General features: G+C 49.6%; 1 protein-coding gene across 1 annotated transcript in view; it reads left to right on the forward strand.

Moving 5' to 3' along the window:
* mical3a (microtubule associated monooxygenase, calponin and LIM domain containing 3a) overlaps nucleotides 1-15,386 on the forward strand; it is a 61,229-nt gene that overhangs the window by 38,425 nt on the left and 7,418 nt on the right. Inside the window, exons 34-44 of the mRNA XM_076042681.1 lie at nucleotides 336-404; nucleotides 547-660; nucleotides 1,014-1,093; nucleotides 1,825-3,970; nucleotides 4,061-4,155; nucleotides 4,712-4,888; nucleotides 7,399-7,449; nucleotides 8,665-8,772; nucleotides 9,681-9,774; nucleotides 11,133-11,183; nucleotides 12,313-12,363. Of these exons, the coding sequence (XP_075898796.1) occupies nucleotides 336-404; nucleotides 547-660; nucleotides 1,014-1,093; nucleotides 1,825-3,970; nucleotides 4,061-4,155; nucleotides 4,712-4,888; nucleotides 7,399-7,449; nucleotides 8,665-8,772; nucleotides 9,681-9,774; nucleotides 11,133-11,183; nucleotides 12,313-12,363 (3,036 nt within the window). The remainder of the gene's footprint in view (nucleotides 1-335; nucleotides 405-546; nucleotides 661-1,013; nucleotides 1,094-1,824; nucleotides 3,971-4,060; nucleotides 4,156-4,711; nucleotides 4,889-7,398; nucleotides 7,450-8,664; nucleotides 8,773-9,680; nucleotides 9,775-11,132; nucleotides 11,184-12,312; nucleotides 12,364-15,386) is intronic.

The following is a 15,386-nucleotide window of genomic DNA, read 5'->3' on the forward strand; positions in this document are numbered from 1 at the left end:
CTTGCCAGAACTTGCCAGAACACAACTTTTGCTTAGCGCTTAACTGTCGAGGGGAGAATTTTTGTATTTTTGTATTTTTGAAGCCTTTCATCCTTCGTCGGAGACTTTTCCCCGCTGCATTGCAACTGTTTTCATAGTTTTATTTTTCTACATTTAGTCTCGCAGGTATAAGAAAGTAAATAAATGAATAAAAAAAACAGCCTGCAGTAAGAATTTCTGAGCAAAGTTCAGCAAAGGTTGACGGGCAGCATCTCTTTCTCTCGCTGCCTAAGAGGAGACTGAGTGACTCGGCAGGTGAGTAACTTTTTTTCCCTCACATGTCTTTGTCATGCCAGAGGCGGCCGGCGATGAGGAGGCGGAGGCAGACAGTCCAGATATGGAACCCGGCACGGAGATGGATCAAGGTGAGCGCTGGATGTGAAAGCCCATCAGTTCTTCTCACCCGGGCGCCCATCTCCGCTCCATCGCAGCCGGCGGAACTGAGTAATTGGAGCTCTGTAGCCGCGCGATGGTTAAATATTTCATCATGTTATCTTTTCGCCGCAGACAACATCCCGTCGGATGCTGAGGCTGAGGCTCGTCTGCATCAATCGGAGTGCGCCGACCCGCTTCCTGAGGAAGCCAAGCGATCGGAAAGTCTGAGGATGTCCTCCAGTATCGGTACGCGTCTCTTGTCATTTCCTCTCCGCGAGCAGCTCTCAAAAAGTCACGGCTGACTGCAGCCGAGGGATTTGGGGATTTTTACAGGAGTCCCTGTGCAAAACAAAAAAAAAAAAAGCCCATCAAACTTTCACGCATGGTGATGGTTGTTAGTTGTAGAAGATGGCGCAGAAATGAGGACTCTTCGCTTCTCATTAAATAGGTCAGCAGAGTAGAATAGTCGTGAATTTTAACATTGTAATTTTAACTTTTTTTTACAAGCTGGAAGCCTGTAAATATCAGTTTACTGCAGCATTAGATTATGTCAAAAGGTCAAATGGACGTTCAAACATTTTGTCTCTCTTTGTCCTCAGACGAGTCCAGCGGCAGCCCCACGCAGAAGGAAGATGTTGTTCTTTCCCCCTTACAAAAATCTCCACATCCTGAAATCCAGGTAGGATGACATCCACGCGTCTCGCAGCATTACCGCATGTATGACGGCGACGCTTTGCCCTTTGTGGGGACAGCCAAAACAACATGAAGCTGGTGCAGCCCGGCGGTGAAATGCCTCATGAATATTTGAATTGATGAACAACATTTCCCGGTTGCTGAAACAGCAGAGTGGATAAAATCGACGTGATTGAGTGAATGACAACGAATCAAAGGCCACGTGAAGACAGCAACACACTGAGGCACGAGACCGTATCGTCCATATCAGGGATGTTAACAATTAATTGATTATCGAGTAATTGTCGATTAAGAATTTAATTGATTAAATTAAATTAAATTAAATTAGTCGCAATTAATTTAACTTTTTTTTACTAGGTAACAGTGTAGCGGCAGGAAAGGCCAATTCACCTGTAGATACTGTGATGGTCATAATATACCAAGAACAAGTTACTTTTAAGGCAATTTTTTTTCTTTTTTTTTTCTAAGTTGAAATGTGACCCATTAGAAGTCAACTTAAAGTCAGAGGATAAATGTTTAAAAATTAATATGTAAAAATGTATTATTCAAGGGTTGGATGGATGGATGGATGGATGGATGGATGGGCTGCAGTGTTGTGTGAATTCAGTCCAGCCGAGTCGTCCTCCAGCCGCTCCACCTCTGATTCCTTCTCAGATCCATTTCCATGTCCATTTCAGAACAACGTCTCCAATACTCAGCGTCTCTGCTTCCTTCCAGGTGTCTCTGCTGAAGAGTCCCGGCAGCCGCTTCTTCCCGGACCCGTTCCTGCCTGATGAGACCAACCCCGAGACCAAGACGACGCCCTCCCCTTCCCCGACTGCCAGGAGTCCAGCGTTCCTTTCGCCGGCTCCGGTCTTCTCCCCCTCCTCCCCCACTGCCTCCCCCCTGCCTGCCAGCGGCCCCTCCTCTCCTCTTCTGGCCCTCACTGCCAAGTCGCCCCTCGTCAGCTCTCCGGTGACGCCGGCTGACAAATCACCTGCCAGTCTGGCCGTCGCCGCCGCCTCCCCCGTCCAGCCGGCGGTCCGCTCCCCGATCTGCTCCCAGCCCACCTCCCTGCTGGATCCCCACACCCCCCAATCCCCCGTCTACCCTCACCGCTCCGTCTGCCCCCTGACCGGCAACCCCCTCTCCCCCATCTGCACCCAGACCCTGCCCTGCCGCGAGCCGTCCTCGCCGCTCGCCTCCGACTCCCCTGTCAGAAGCCAGCCGGTGCCCGGCGTCACGTCCACGCCCATCGCCAAGACGGACGAGAGCCCCGCTCTCCTGGACTCCTCCGCCGAGGAGACGCCGTCGAAGAAGACGGACATCATCGAGGAGTTCTGGCTGAAGAGCGCCGAGATCAGGAAGAGCCTCGGCCTCACGCCCCTGGACCGCAGCAGCAAGCTCCTGGAGAAGAGCTTCCTGGTGGAGGCGGTGGAGGAAGAGGAGAAAAGGGCGGCGCCCGTCCCTGCCGTCCTCCCCCCTGCCGTCCCCGCCGTTAAGACGCAACCCCCCGAGGAGTCCAAGCCCGCCTTCACCGGCCGCGCCGTCATCCGCCGGCTCAACATCACCCTGGAGGGTCAGGTGATCACCCCCGTGTCGCCCGCCGAGCCCAAGAGCAACGGCTCCGACAAGCGCGACCTGAGCAGCAGCTCCGGCCTGGGCCTCAACGGCAGCCTGGCCACCAGCCACACGGCCACCAGCGACAGCTACGTCACTTCGGACTCCACCATGCTGACGCCGCCCTCCAGCCCGCCGCCGCCGGTGCCGACCAACCAGTCCCCCGCCGTGCTCCGCCAGCAGAGGCACCAGGTGTCCTGGAGCAACAGGGCGGAGAAGTCGCCGTCCGAGCGAGCCAAGAGCCTGGTCCAGGTCCCAGTCCCGGTCCCGGCGCCGCGGGCCCAGCTCAGCCCCGCCCCGGAGCCCAAGCCGGCCCCCAGGAAAGCCCCGTCGCCTCAGGCGGCTCCAGAAACGGCTCCGGTCGTGGTGATGAGGGAGAAGAAGAAGAAGCCGCCGCCGCCGGAGGAGAGCAGGAAGTCCTTTGTGGAGACGGTGGAGGAGATCCCCTTCGCCGACGACGTGGAGGAAACCTACGACGAGCGCACGCCCGACACCAGCGCCGACAGGTGCAGCACCCCGCCCACCAGCCGGCCCGGTCGGGAGCGGCCGCCGCTGCACCTGGCGCTGGCCATGCAGAACGGGAAGCCCAACATCCCCGTCAACCCGGTGACCAAGATGCAGAGGGAGACGCGCTTCTCGTCCGAGGCCAGGGAGATCGCCGAGGAGCGGATCCGAGCGCGGGAGAAGTCGGTCAAGAGCCAGGCGCTGAAGGACGCCATGGCCAAGCAGCTGAACAAGATGAAAGAGGCCGACGGCGACAAGAGCGTCTCAGCCAAGGTGCCCTGGAACGCCGCCGCCGCCGCCGGGAAGGGAAAGAAGAAGGCGGCGGCGGCGGCTTCGGCGGCGGCTTCGGCTTTGTCGCCCGGCACGTCGGCCGTCAAGGCGCTGGAGTCCAAGAAGGCGGAGATCCTCCCCGAGCGCTTCTTCAGCAGCAACAAGAGCCTGGACAGCTCGGTGGCCTCGTCCGACGGCTCCACCATCAGCAAGAGCAAGAAGCGCAGCTCGCTCTTCTCGCCGCGCAAGAACAAGAAGGAGAAGAAGGCCAAGAGCGAGAAGAACGACGGCGGCAGCGGCGGCGGCGGCAGGCACTCAGGCGCCGAGGAGACGCCGCCGAAGCACAAGTCGCTGTGGAAGGCCGTCTTCTCCGGCTACAAGAAGGACAAGAAGAAGAAGGAGGATAAATCCTGCCCCAGCACGCCGTCCTCCAGCTCCACCACGCAGGACTCGGGCAAGAAGAGGACGTCGCCTCTGGGGAAATCATCCGGTGAGATTAAGCGAAGATCCAGAAGTCTTTTTTGTTGGTAAAAAGATGAATTTTTTTTGTAGACGTATTTTGTCTTGCTGTGCGTCCCAGACTTGAAATCACGCAGGAACTTGAGCTTCTCGGAGGACTCGGACCTTTCCTGTGACGACGTCCTGGAGAGATCGTCCCAGAAGTCCAAGGCAGATGTGAGTAAATCAGTAAGAAAAATATATTGTATTTAATATAGAATTTTTAAACTCTTCACATCCTTTTTTTTTTTTTTATGAGTTCACTTATTTATTAAAATGCAGCATTCAAACTAAATGAACACTTTGCCCCCTCATATTTGTTCTAAGGCCGATTTGTTTGTGTCATTTTAATGAAATTGTGCCGTGCAGGCAAAATAAATGAAGCAGAAGCTGCTTCAGCAATTTCACACCGCAGGGATTTTCAACAGGACACAGCGTGAGGACGATTATAACATTAATTCTTAATAATGTATGTTGTAGAAATATGTAACTTCATTTATTCGGACGTCCCACAATGTTCAACTCGTTGACTTTTCACTCCACTAGATGGCGCTAAATGTTCACCTTTTTGTGATGGGTGTGCTCGGCATGTTTGCAACTGATTTGAAGTTTAAGTAGGAACAATATGCATTCCCAGAAATATTTTTTTCCAGGCTGGACCCTGTGCTCCGTTCGCTCGTGTTTGTCTCACTGTCCTCTGTTGAACGATGTCTTCCATCAGCAGCAGCAGCAGCGGCACATGGACATCTTTGACCTAGTGTCAGGCATGCAGAAGGAGGCGATAAAGGAAGAGAAACTGGAGAAGGAGAAAAAGAGGGAGTTTAAAGAGAGGAGGAGGGTGAAGGAGTTGAATAGAGGCAAAGAGAGAGACAAAGAGGCTGACCGGGAAAAGGGGAAGGACAATAAGGAGGTATTTTGCAGAAAGGAGGGTGGCTTTGAATTTCACACTGACATAATGTGTCGGAGCACGTGCGCTATTCATGTTTTATTATCATTTACTATGGTAAAATAAAAGATCTCAAAGGAATTGACGAAATTAGTAATCGAAATGAATAAAGTATCACTGATTTGCAGCCATGTCAAATTAGAAACACCCAAAAACAAACTTTTGAGGCCACCAGCCAGAACAAACATGACATAGGCTGGCAAAAAACTCTGAATCTGAATCTGTGATTTGGCAGATTTGGTCAGAAAGACGCTGTTTTTACGCTTTCAAACAGATAATCTTTTCTGTAATATGACGTCTTTAGTTTGAAGCCGCTTTGCTTTGATTGTGCGAGTCTGAAATTCAAACTTATTTTCTCCTCTGCCGCTCAGTGTCTCTCTGTGTGTAGCTGTGTGTTGCTGGTGGTTTTAGATAGAAACAGTTGAGTCGAGGTCCAGAGGCAAGAACTCATTATCTGCTGTAAACACATCCAAGAAACTCGGACACGCTCCCACTTTATTTTTCTTCTTTTTTGACAGCAACTGTTACTGAAAAGCAATTGACATTTCTTTTTTCCGGCATACCAAAAGCTTCAAGCTGCGCGCTGCCTTCAAGCTCTTCTAGCTGCTTGAAGGCCACGGGGCTTTTTGTTTTTTTTGGTGTGCGTATTATCTCTAAGATTCATTGGCTTGTGACGGTGAGAACGGCAGCCCGGTTATCGACACAGCCCGACGCGTCTGAGGAGGTGCAAAGAGGAGAGAGTGCTCGGGCAAAAGGACCCGGCTCTCCTGTGAGAGGTTGCTGGGCAGGCGACCGAGGTCATGTGATCAGCGCCAGGCGGTCAGTGCCGTGCGGTCCTATCGCAGAGCAACCAGGGGACCTGGCTCAGTCACGGTGGTGTCGTTCTATCCGTTACAAGTCAATCATGAAAGGGAATCTGAGGTAGGCAAACTACGGTGCTTTAAGAATGTTTCAAATTACACTAAACCAGCCCAGTTGGTTTAACGTAACACAAACATAACTTAACATGAATTAACGTTATTTAGCATTACTTAATGTTACCTAACTTATCATACCATGACTTAATGTAACGTAACGTAGCGCAACTTAACCTAACCAAACTTTACTTAGCTTAACTAAGCCTAACCAAACCTAGCCCAACGGAACTGAACTAAACAGAACATAACTTAACTTAATTGTATACAACATAACTTAGCTAAACTTGGTGTAACTTAACATAACTGTGCTTTACCGCAACTTGGCTTAATTTAACTTAACATAACGTAACTTGCCCTAGCCTAACTTAACATAGTGTAGGTTGACAAAATCCAACTTAACTCGACTTGACTTGACTTGACTGTAATGACCTGGATGACTGAGAACCTTCACAGACGTACAGTCTGCTGAAAGTTTCACCTTTATTCCTGTTCATTTGGTCATAATTGGCAATGGTTTGTCTTCAAAATCACATTTCCAAGTCAAGTAATGAAAATGGGTCCAATTTAAAATCTATTTTACGAGAAAGTTACCGTCTGGTGAAGGCTCGGGTATTTCTCATACACTAATATCTATATCGAAGAATATCTATGAGCAGCTGTGTCTGTTTTGTTTTTTTTTTATTTTGGATCGATTTTTATTATTCCCTCAAATTTGATTGTGGTTAGAATAAACGTTGCTTCTGGCCTGTCACAAGTTTGGGACATCAACGGTGTGTTTGCTGTGGCATAATGAGTGCGTCTGCCTCCGAATTAAACGTAGCGGAGAGAAAGGGTGGCGGCGAAAGCAGGAGAAGGAAGTCATTTAGTGCAAAGACCCTAAAGTTGCTGTTAGCACAGCTGGGAGGAGGCACAGGTTCCACAAACTAGTCCTCTTGCAGTCGGAGTGTGTGTGTGTGTGTGTGTGTGTGTGTGTGTGTGTGTGTGTGTGTGTGTGTGTGTGTGTGTGTGGTAAGGCCTCCTCAGGGTTGGACTTGCTGTTGAGCCCTAGTGTCCCCCCCCCCCCCCCCCCCCAGTGTAAGTCAGTGTAAGATCAGTGCTGTAGTGGTGGCTGTCATGCAGGATTGACCTCAAGTGGCAGGATTGCTGCTCCCCCTGATAGTTTTGTCTTCAGGGAAGCAGTTTGGTATTTGTCTGTGTGTGTGTGTGTGTGTGTGTGTGTGTGTGTGTGTGTGTGTGTGTGTGTGTGTGTGTGTGTGTGTGTGTGTGTGTGTGTGTGTGTGTGTGTGTGTGTGGGACTAATTTCCCGTTAACACAATGTAGTAGACGCCGCTGCACCCTGCCATTTTCATGTATAGTCTGTGGGTCATTAACCAATGCCTGTTTGTTTGTTTTAATTCATTGTGACCACCTCTTTGTTTTATTTTTGACCAATTTAACACGACCATTAACCCATTTTAATCATGTCATCTGTGTATTTGTTCCCCCCCCCCCCTTCCTTTTTTTCCCCCGTTTTTTTTATTTTTTATTTATTTATTTTTTTTGTCTCCTCCCGCCAAGTCTGTTTATGTCCCTCACGCACTGGCGTTCAAGAGATCGTACGCCACCAAGGTAGTATGACAGACCACCGTGGTAGCACTCACACCCACCCACCCACTCACCCACCCACCCACCTATAAGCCCTCTTTGTCCTTAGGCTTTATTGTTTTGTGCGCATGTGCCAGCAGTTTAACGCCTTACATGCAGCGCCAGCGGGGCCTTCACTGAACTAACCGTCCTCTCCGGATGCATGTGACAGTCACACGGCAGCGCCCTCTTCCTCACTGCTGGATCTCTCAACAACACCTGGCTTTGCCCCCCCACCCCGGCCCAAGTCTGTCTCCTGACTCTGTTTCCTTCCTTGCCAGTCTAACCTGTGGAATAACGCCTGGTCTCTTCCTCCTGATTCATGCTTTTTCGTCCTCACGAGGCGCCCGACGGGAGAAACGCGCGCCTGCTTATCTGCGTACTGCGTCGTAATGAAGCGCGCCGTGATGTGAAGACTGGTTTACGTGTGTGGGAGCGGCGGCGGCGGGCGGCGGGCGGGCGGGGTTGGGGGCGGGGCCAGGGCACAGCAGCGCTGGGGCGGGTCCAAGCTGGTTTGTGCGCTGCGCTGTGTTGTAGGTAGTGCTCACCAGTTCCCCAGTTTGGAGAAGCTGGTGGCCGTGGTTTAAAGGTCCCATAGTGTGCAAAATTCACATTGACGTGTTTGTCATTGGATTCCCCAGATATGAGAGGAATAAGTTCCTCAGTTCATTTGCTCGCCCCAACTTTTCATTAAAGGTGCGCTAAGACACACACGGGTCTGGGAAAGGAAATATTAATGGTCCCTTTGTGACGTCATAAAGGGCACCTGCAAGGCTTGGCTTCTTCCCCAGGTTAGCCACAGCACCTCTAACCAGGTGCTCTGCCCTCCGACACTGCTTCACAGCGGCCTGTTGGCAATCAGCATTTTGGCAGGAAAACCTAAAGTGTTTTTTGCAGGAGGCTTTAAACAGCGGGCTAAATGTGCCGTTTCGTGGGACCGTGTAGCGTGTTTGTGATAAATCATCGTGGCCTGGCCCCAGTTGCCATGACACGGGACCTTTAAATATCACGACTGAACGCCGCTGACAGTCGGCGTCGTTCTTCACCTTCAACAAGGTCCCAACCGCTTTCCTCCCTCCTCTCCTGCGTAGCTTCCTCCACCCTCTCCCCCTCTCCCACCCTCTCTCGCAGGGGCAGCTCTGCCCCGTGGGTCCAGTGAATTAGTCCTCTCTGACCGCCGCGTTTGCTCCCTTTCACCAGAAAACCTACACGGACGAAGAGCTGAATGCCAAGCTGACACGCAGGGTCCAGAAAGCCGCGCGGAGGCAGGCCAAGCAGGAGGAGCTCAAGAGGCTGCACAGGGCCCAGGTAACGGCGGCGGGCGGCGGACGAACCGCTCGGGACCGAATCAGTTGGAGATGAGCGGCGACTCGATGCTTTCAAGCCAGTGTTCGCTTCAAATTAAAAGCGTTAATTTTGCATTAAAAGCACGGAAGCGTAACAAGACATTTAAGTTTGAAGCCAGTCAGCTGGCAGAGTTTAGCATTTTTCCTTTTTTTTTAAAGTCAGGGTGGTTTATTAAAACAGGAGAGGAAAGATCTTTGCATAAAATGTTATGCATGATGGATTTCCATTGGTTTATCTTCTTTTATATGACTTCATTATTAGTAGAATACCAGAAATAAGCGAATAGTTTCTGGCTCGGCTTTGTCGGGTGTGAGCAGAGTCTCGGATGACACTTTTTACAGTCTGAGTAAGTTGGGCACACGCCGACACGCCGAGCCTCGGCTCATTATGGCCTTTTCTCTCACGGTGACGACACGCCAACCAAGACGGCCGATTCATTCTTTTGAGGTTTTTTTTGCGTTTTCTTCATTCGGCCGCGCGTTCACTGTTCCCAGCGAGCTGAAACCAATTAGCGCTGACAATGACGGAAATGAATAAGACCCGGCTAATCAGCATTTAACGCGCTCCTAGTTACAGTTAAAGCACAGGTCTTCAAAAAGCGTCAGGGGGGGGGGAAAGGAAAAGGCTGCGGAATCGTAAAGATTAATGTTGCACTTTAATGCGCCCTCATAAACTTCTGGGGTGGAAACGTGTGTTTAACATGCTGGAGGCGTTGCTGAGTTTGCAGCTGTGAGAAGCAATAAAAAAAAAAAAAAAAGAAAAATGAAATCGTAATTTGGGAGTTGCTTTTCAACTATTGCCCCCCCACCCCATTTGTTTTACCTGATTCCACAACTCTGCAACCCACCTGTGTGTGTGTGTGTATCCAGATCATCCAGAGACAGCTGGAGCAGGTGGAGGAGAAGCAGAGGCAGCTGGAGGAGAGGGGCGTGGCAGTGGAGAAGGCGTTACGGGGAGAAGCAGGTAACTCGCTGCAGCTTTGCCGCGGAATGTCGAGAAAACTTCGCGCAAAACTTCAGGGGGGAGTTTGCGTGAAGGAGTTCAAATAAAGCACAGGTGTTTGTTTCCATTGGGAGTTTTGATGCAACGCGACGGAGCCGCAATAACGGAGAGGAAATTCCAATTGGCCGAGTTGCAATTATTCCTAAAGGTCAGCCGTCATTGGCCGGGAGCAGCCGCTGCTCTTCGACCGAGGCCGAGTCGCGTTAATGTCACTTGCAGCAGCTGTGGCGTCGCGCTGGACACGTGAGCTGAATGTTTGGCCGCGTCACATTTGGTCTGACGAACCTGAAAGCTTTCCGTCAGCAAACTTTCCCAGCTGTAGAGACTCTTTGTTTATTTTTGAATTTGCGGTTTCCGTACATTTTCTAATTGCGATATTCTTCCTAATGTTCATTAAAAAAAAGGCTTAATGGAAACATCAGTTTGTCTGAGCGTCCCCCGCCCCCCTTTTTTTTTTTTTTTTTTTTTTTAATTCTTAAACGAACGTGCCAGTCGCGCCAGTCACTCTTGTCGGGTTTTTATTCTCGCAGAGTGAAATAAAGAGGTCTGGAGAGTTTCAGAACTTTAGTAATAACACGGTAATGGAGCTATTCCACGCCTTCCAATTAAATCTTTTATATCCCAGCGACCCGGCGCCTCGGCGAGGCAGCGCCTCGTCTTTACATCCTCCGAGCTCGGCCTCTCCATCGGTCCTGGAGGGACTGATAATAACGGTGATAATCAAATCAAACGAGGAAGTGGAGGCAGAGCTGCGTTACCTCAGGATTTACCTCTCCCTCCGCTATCGTTTCAACTCTGCCGAAATCGCCGTGTGCGCCGTTCGCCCTGGCTGCCCGAAGCGTAATGAAGCGTGCAGATTTGTGTGCTGAAAGTGCAGTTTGTCCTCCGAAGTCGTGGAGAAACAAAAAAAAAAAAAAAAAGCCGAACCGTCCTCCACTAGAGGGAACCGGAGAGATCAGCGCTACGTTTTTTTCGTTTTTCGTTTTTCAATTTTTCTTTTTTTTTTTTTTTGCCGCTCGTTATTCCGTTCCGTTCCGGAGGCAGTGAAGCATGACTCGCTCCGGGCGGCACTCGCGCATCATTAGCGACACCCCGCGAGGCTTTGTAGCCTGTGCGTTCAAATCCAAATTGGTCAAAAAGTCAAAACGCCGACAAATGCAAGCAAGTGCGTTTATCCTCAAAATCCACGCAGGTCCTTGTGAAGTGTGGCTCCGTTTTTGGCCCCAGCAGCTTTCTTTTTTTCCCTTTTTTTCTCGCGATTGGCCTGTTTGCACGTCTTAACTTAACTTTTAACACTCTACTCTCTTTTGTTTACAAAGGATTGTATAAAGGTACTTATACGTTACCCAAACAGCACAAAAGAAGATCAGGTATTCGCTTCACCGCAGCCGCTTTTCTTATTCCCGTTTGATCAATGACATGTCTCGCCGTACGGCTCCATCTTGTGGTGACACAATGCAACAGTCCTCCTCCCCCCACCACCACCACCACCACCACCCACCGCCGCCGCCGCCCATCAGCGGGTGTTGTTCTCTGTCCGTCCATCAAACGTCTGCCTGTCGGCCCGAGCTGCATGCAATCAGAAAGAATGTTTGTCCCCCTTCAGCATAAGGAGTCGTGCTCTGTGTGTGTGTGTGTGTGTGTGTGTGTGTGTGTGTGTGTGTGTGTGTGTGTGTGTGTGTGTGTGTGTGTGTGTGTGTGTGTGTGTGTGTGGACCATTCTGAACATGTGTGGGCATGTGTCCCCCGTGCGTCTCCCTCACTGCCTCTCAACGAGGAGAGTTTCCGCATTGGAAAATCAGAGATCGCGTTTGGCCAAGAGCAAAGAAGAAAAAAGCCAAATCCAATCCGAACCAATTGGCCACCAACTCCTTTATTAAAAAAAAAATGTTTTTGTGCAAACGCACATTGGTCAAGATGCTATCAGCTGACAGCTCTCGCGCCGGGCCTTTTTTTTTTTTTTTTTTTTCTTTCTTACTTTTTTTTTTTTTTTGTGTGTGAAAAGTTCGCAGCTTTACCTTGTCGCTCTGAAACAATCCGTCGCCGCCATCGCGTCAACGTCGCGCACAATTGAAAAAAAGCGAGCGGCTCCCGCAGCTCAAATTAACGCCTATTGTTCGTAACGGCGACGAAAGCGGCGTGTGATTCTCGCACGTGATAAACAAGAGGCTTCGAGCGATCAAAGTTGCGAGCAATCTCGTCTCCATATCCCCCCCCCGCCCCCCCTGGAGACGCCCCGGCGGCGCCGCTCCGTGTGGCGGCGAGCACCGGCGGACTCTCTTTGTTCGGAGCGCGGCCGCGTGCCGTTTGTCTTGTGTGTGTGTGTGTGTGTATGTGTGTGTGTGTGTGTGTGTTCGAGTGCGGCCGGCCGGACCGACCGTGCATGACTTTTGGCGCCGCCGCACGAGGGAATGTTTTTCTTTTATTTCTTTGTGCGTGTGTTTGCGTGCCCAGTTTGGGGCCAGTGTGGAATAACTCTAATATATCCCTGTCATTGTAGACTATTGGGGAGATTCTAATTACAGTGAAATCCTGGACTTGCATCTGGGCGGTATGTATTTCAAACCTGTCGCTTTGAACTAACCTAATGGCTAACCCCATCTGTCCTTTACCCCACTTTTTTTTTTTCTTTGATTTTGTTTGATTACACAACTTGAACTATTGTACCTCCGTCAAACCCTGATTGACTGACTGACTGACTGGCTGGCTGGCTGATTAGCTGGTTGGCTTTTAGCCTCGTTGCAACATCTCCCATTGCTGTAGCTCCCCTCCCCCTCCCAACCCTACTGTTGGTTTTTTTTTGGTGTGGTGTTTTTTTTGTTTTTTTTTTGTGCGTGCAATGGTTGCTGCCTTTCACACGCTCGGCCTCCCGCCGTGTCCTTGAGGCTGCTGCTGATTTCTGCAACTTGGAATCACCTTTGCATAGTCAAGAAAATCGACTGAACCGAACCGGTGGTCCATGTGGGAAAACCCCGGAGAGATTGAAAAAGGAGGTGGCGCATGGTACACATAGAACATATTTGTTCGAGGTTTCGTTTTTTGTTTTTTGCCCCCTTTTTGTTTTTCATCCATCAGATGAACATTAAGAGCTGTCAATATCGCAAATCAATGACATCACAAAGGGCTGCAGTGACTGACTTGGGAGTCAGCAAAGGCTTATTTTTTCTGATTTTTGCACCCGCTTTCTGGAAAGCGACGCAAGCAAAAGGGCAAATGTAGCAAATGTCAGGAAAGAACAGGCTTTAAAAAGAAAGAAAAAAAAAATCTCTCAAACCTCAATTAACTAGATTCCTTTCCTCTCCTTTGTTCTTTAGAATTGCAACCTCTTCACGTTAGTCTGTGTCAGTGAATCAGCTGCACCACCGCCTGTGTTCTGATTCAACCGCCCGTCCTGCACCAGTGATATTTACTTACAGCTTTAAGAAAGATTTGTTTTTTTTTTAAAGTACAAATCCTGCATTTTCGCAACTGCAAGTTTTACACTTTTTCAAATGAGCCGTTGATTTTTTTTTTTTTTTTTTTTTTTAGATATATTTTTGAGTCTTCAACCTGTGAAGAAAAGTAAAGAAGAAAAGGTGCAAGGTGATGCACGGCATTGCGTAGAACAGAAACCCGAAAGTTCTCGCCTGCATCTTTGCAGCTTTTTCTTCTCTGTCATTTTAAAATTGTGTGGCGCTTTGCATCTAAAACACGTCTTTGCATTCTGGTTTGCCGCGTCCAACCTGTTTAGAAATGCAAAGTGTGCAACATCTCACACGCGGCAGACAACAAACTCGCCTGGACTCACTCACTCCTGCACTAAAACCGCTGGTGCGACTCCCCTCCTCCTCCCCCTCCCTGCTCAGCTCTAGCGTACAGCTCCCTCAGTGTGTGTGTGTGTGTGTCTGTGTTTAGTGTGCAGTAACAAGTAACAACCTTTGACCCCCTCGCTTAGCTTAGCCGCCGCGTTCAGCAGTCACTCTGTGTCTCCCGGACACCTTGTTCTGTGTGTGTGTGTGTGTGTGTGTGTGTGTGTGTGTGTGTGTGTGTGTGTGTGTGTGTGTGTGTGTGTGTGTGTGTGTGTGTGTGTGTGTGTGTGGGTAATATGATTGGAATTCACCTCCTCCTCCTCACGTCAGCCGCCACTCCTGTGCATTTGGAGGGAGGTTGCGCGTCGCGTCTTGCAGTAAAAAAAAAAAAAAATCTTCCTCACGCAGCACGGTTCTTATTTTTGCCATTGTTAACGTTTGACTCGCTCGAGTCCAAGCGGTCGCAGTTCACAGGTTAACGATGAGTTGTTTAAAATTCCAGCTGCCGCACAAGTCCGCCGCTCGACTCCTGCACGGATCTGCCTTTCAGTGCGTTTGCACCTGCCCCGTGTTTTAGAAACTTGTTAATATGATCAGGGAAAAAAATCTTTGCAATAAAAATCAATCTGAAGTGCCGGTTAGCATCACGTAGCTGCGTAGTTTATATAAGACTTTATCTAATTTTTATGTTTTCCCTGAGATGCTCCTGAGCAGCTCCAGTTCCCTTCGCTGCGTCTCTGTATTCTCCCGCCGTGTCTCCCATTCCAAAGCCTTTATTTCACTCTGATTAGCTTTTATCAAGGCAGCGTCTTCTCTCCGTTGTCGTCATTTATTTATTTTTTAAATTTTTTTTTTTCTTGGTTGGACTGCAAATCACTTTGATGGCTTTGCTTGACTTCATTTGCACCTGAAGCGCCCCCCCCCCCTGCTGCCCCAGACAAATTGAGCCGAACCTTCGTTCGAGGCGGCGATAATGAGCATCTGCGGCGGGGGGGGGGGAGAGAAGAGAGCGAGCGGTAATTTGTATTGACAGCTGCTATGATGTGATGGACTGCCAAGATTATAGAGTCATTGCGGGGAACTTCTGGCGGACCATTTGGTGATTGTTTGGTGAGCGTCTGCGACGCTGCGCCCGAGCCAACGTCCAATACAAAGTGTTTTCACTGGGCCGTCGTGGCCAACGGTGACGGTCTGTTCGCTCTGCTGTCGCCGCCCCCATGTGGAGCAAGCGGGAAGCGGAGGCGAGCTGCCGCTAAATAAGCCACAGAAGAAGAATCGGGGAGAGAGGAAGCCGCGGGCCTAGCTAACGCTAGAGAGGCTAGCAAAGATGGACTTTTGTAAATACCTCATATTTACGAAACAAAAAACGGCAAATCTGGTGGACGACATTCTTTCACATCACACCCGACTGGCTGCAGCACCTCGCTGCGCATCACCTCAAAGTTTGCTTTTTGTTGGGGTTTTTTTTTTTACTTTATTCTATCTTCTGTCACATTTTCACACCTGGATACCTGACATATGCTGTAGGAAACACTTCAGTAGAGGTGCTAGCTAACTGTAGCCAACGTTAAAAACACAGTCGTTATCTAGCTATAACATATGGTGTGAACAGAATATATATAATATATACTGACTATATATATACATATATAGTCAGTATACCAACAATATAGAGACAGAACTTATCAAAGGAACTTAACATCCTTTTATGTTGTGTCCAAAGCGCGGAGGTACATTTTCTGTAGAGGTCGCCTGGCAGGCAACCTGTGTCAAATGTCGCAAGTTC

The sequence above is a fragment of the Nelusetta ayraudi genome, unplaced genomic scaffold, assembly GCF_046127955.1.
Source record: "Nelusetta ayraudi isolate G7.1 ecotype Tasmania unplaced genomic scaffold, CSIRO-AGI_Nayr_v1 ptg000071l, whole genome shotgun sequence".
NCBI classification, from domain to species: Eukaryota; Metazoa; Chordata; class Actinopteri; order Tetraodontiformes; family Monacanthidae; genus Nelusetta; species Nelusetta ayraudi.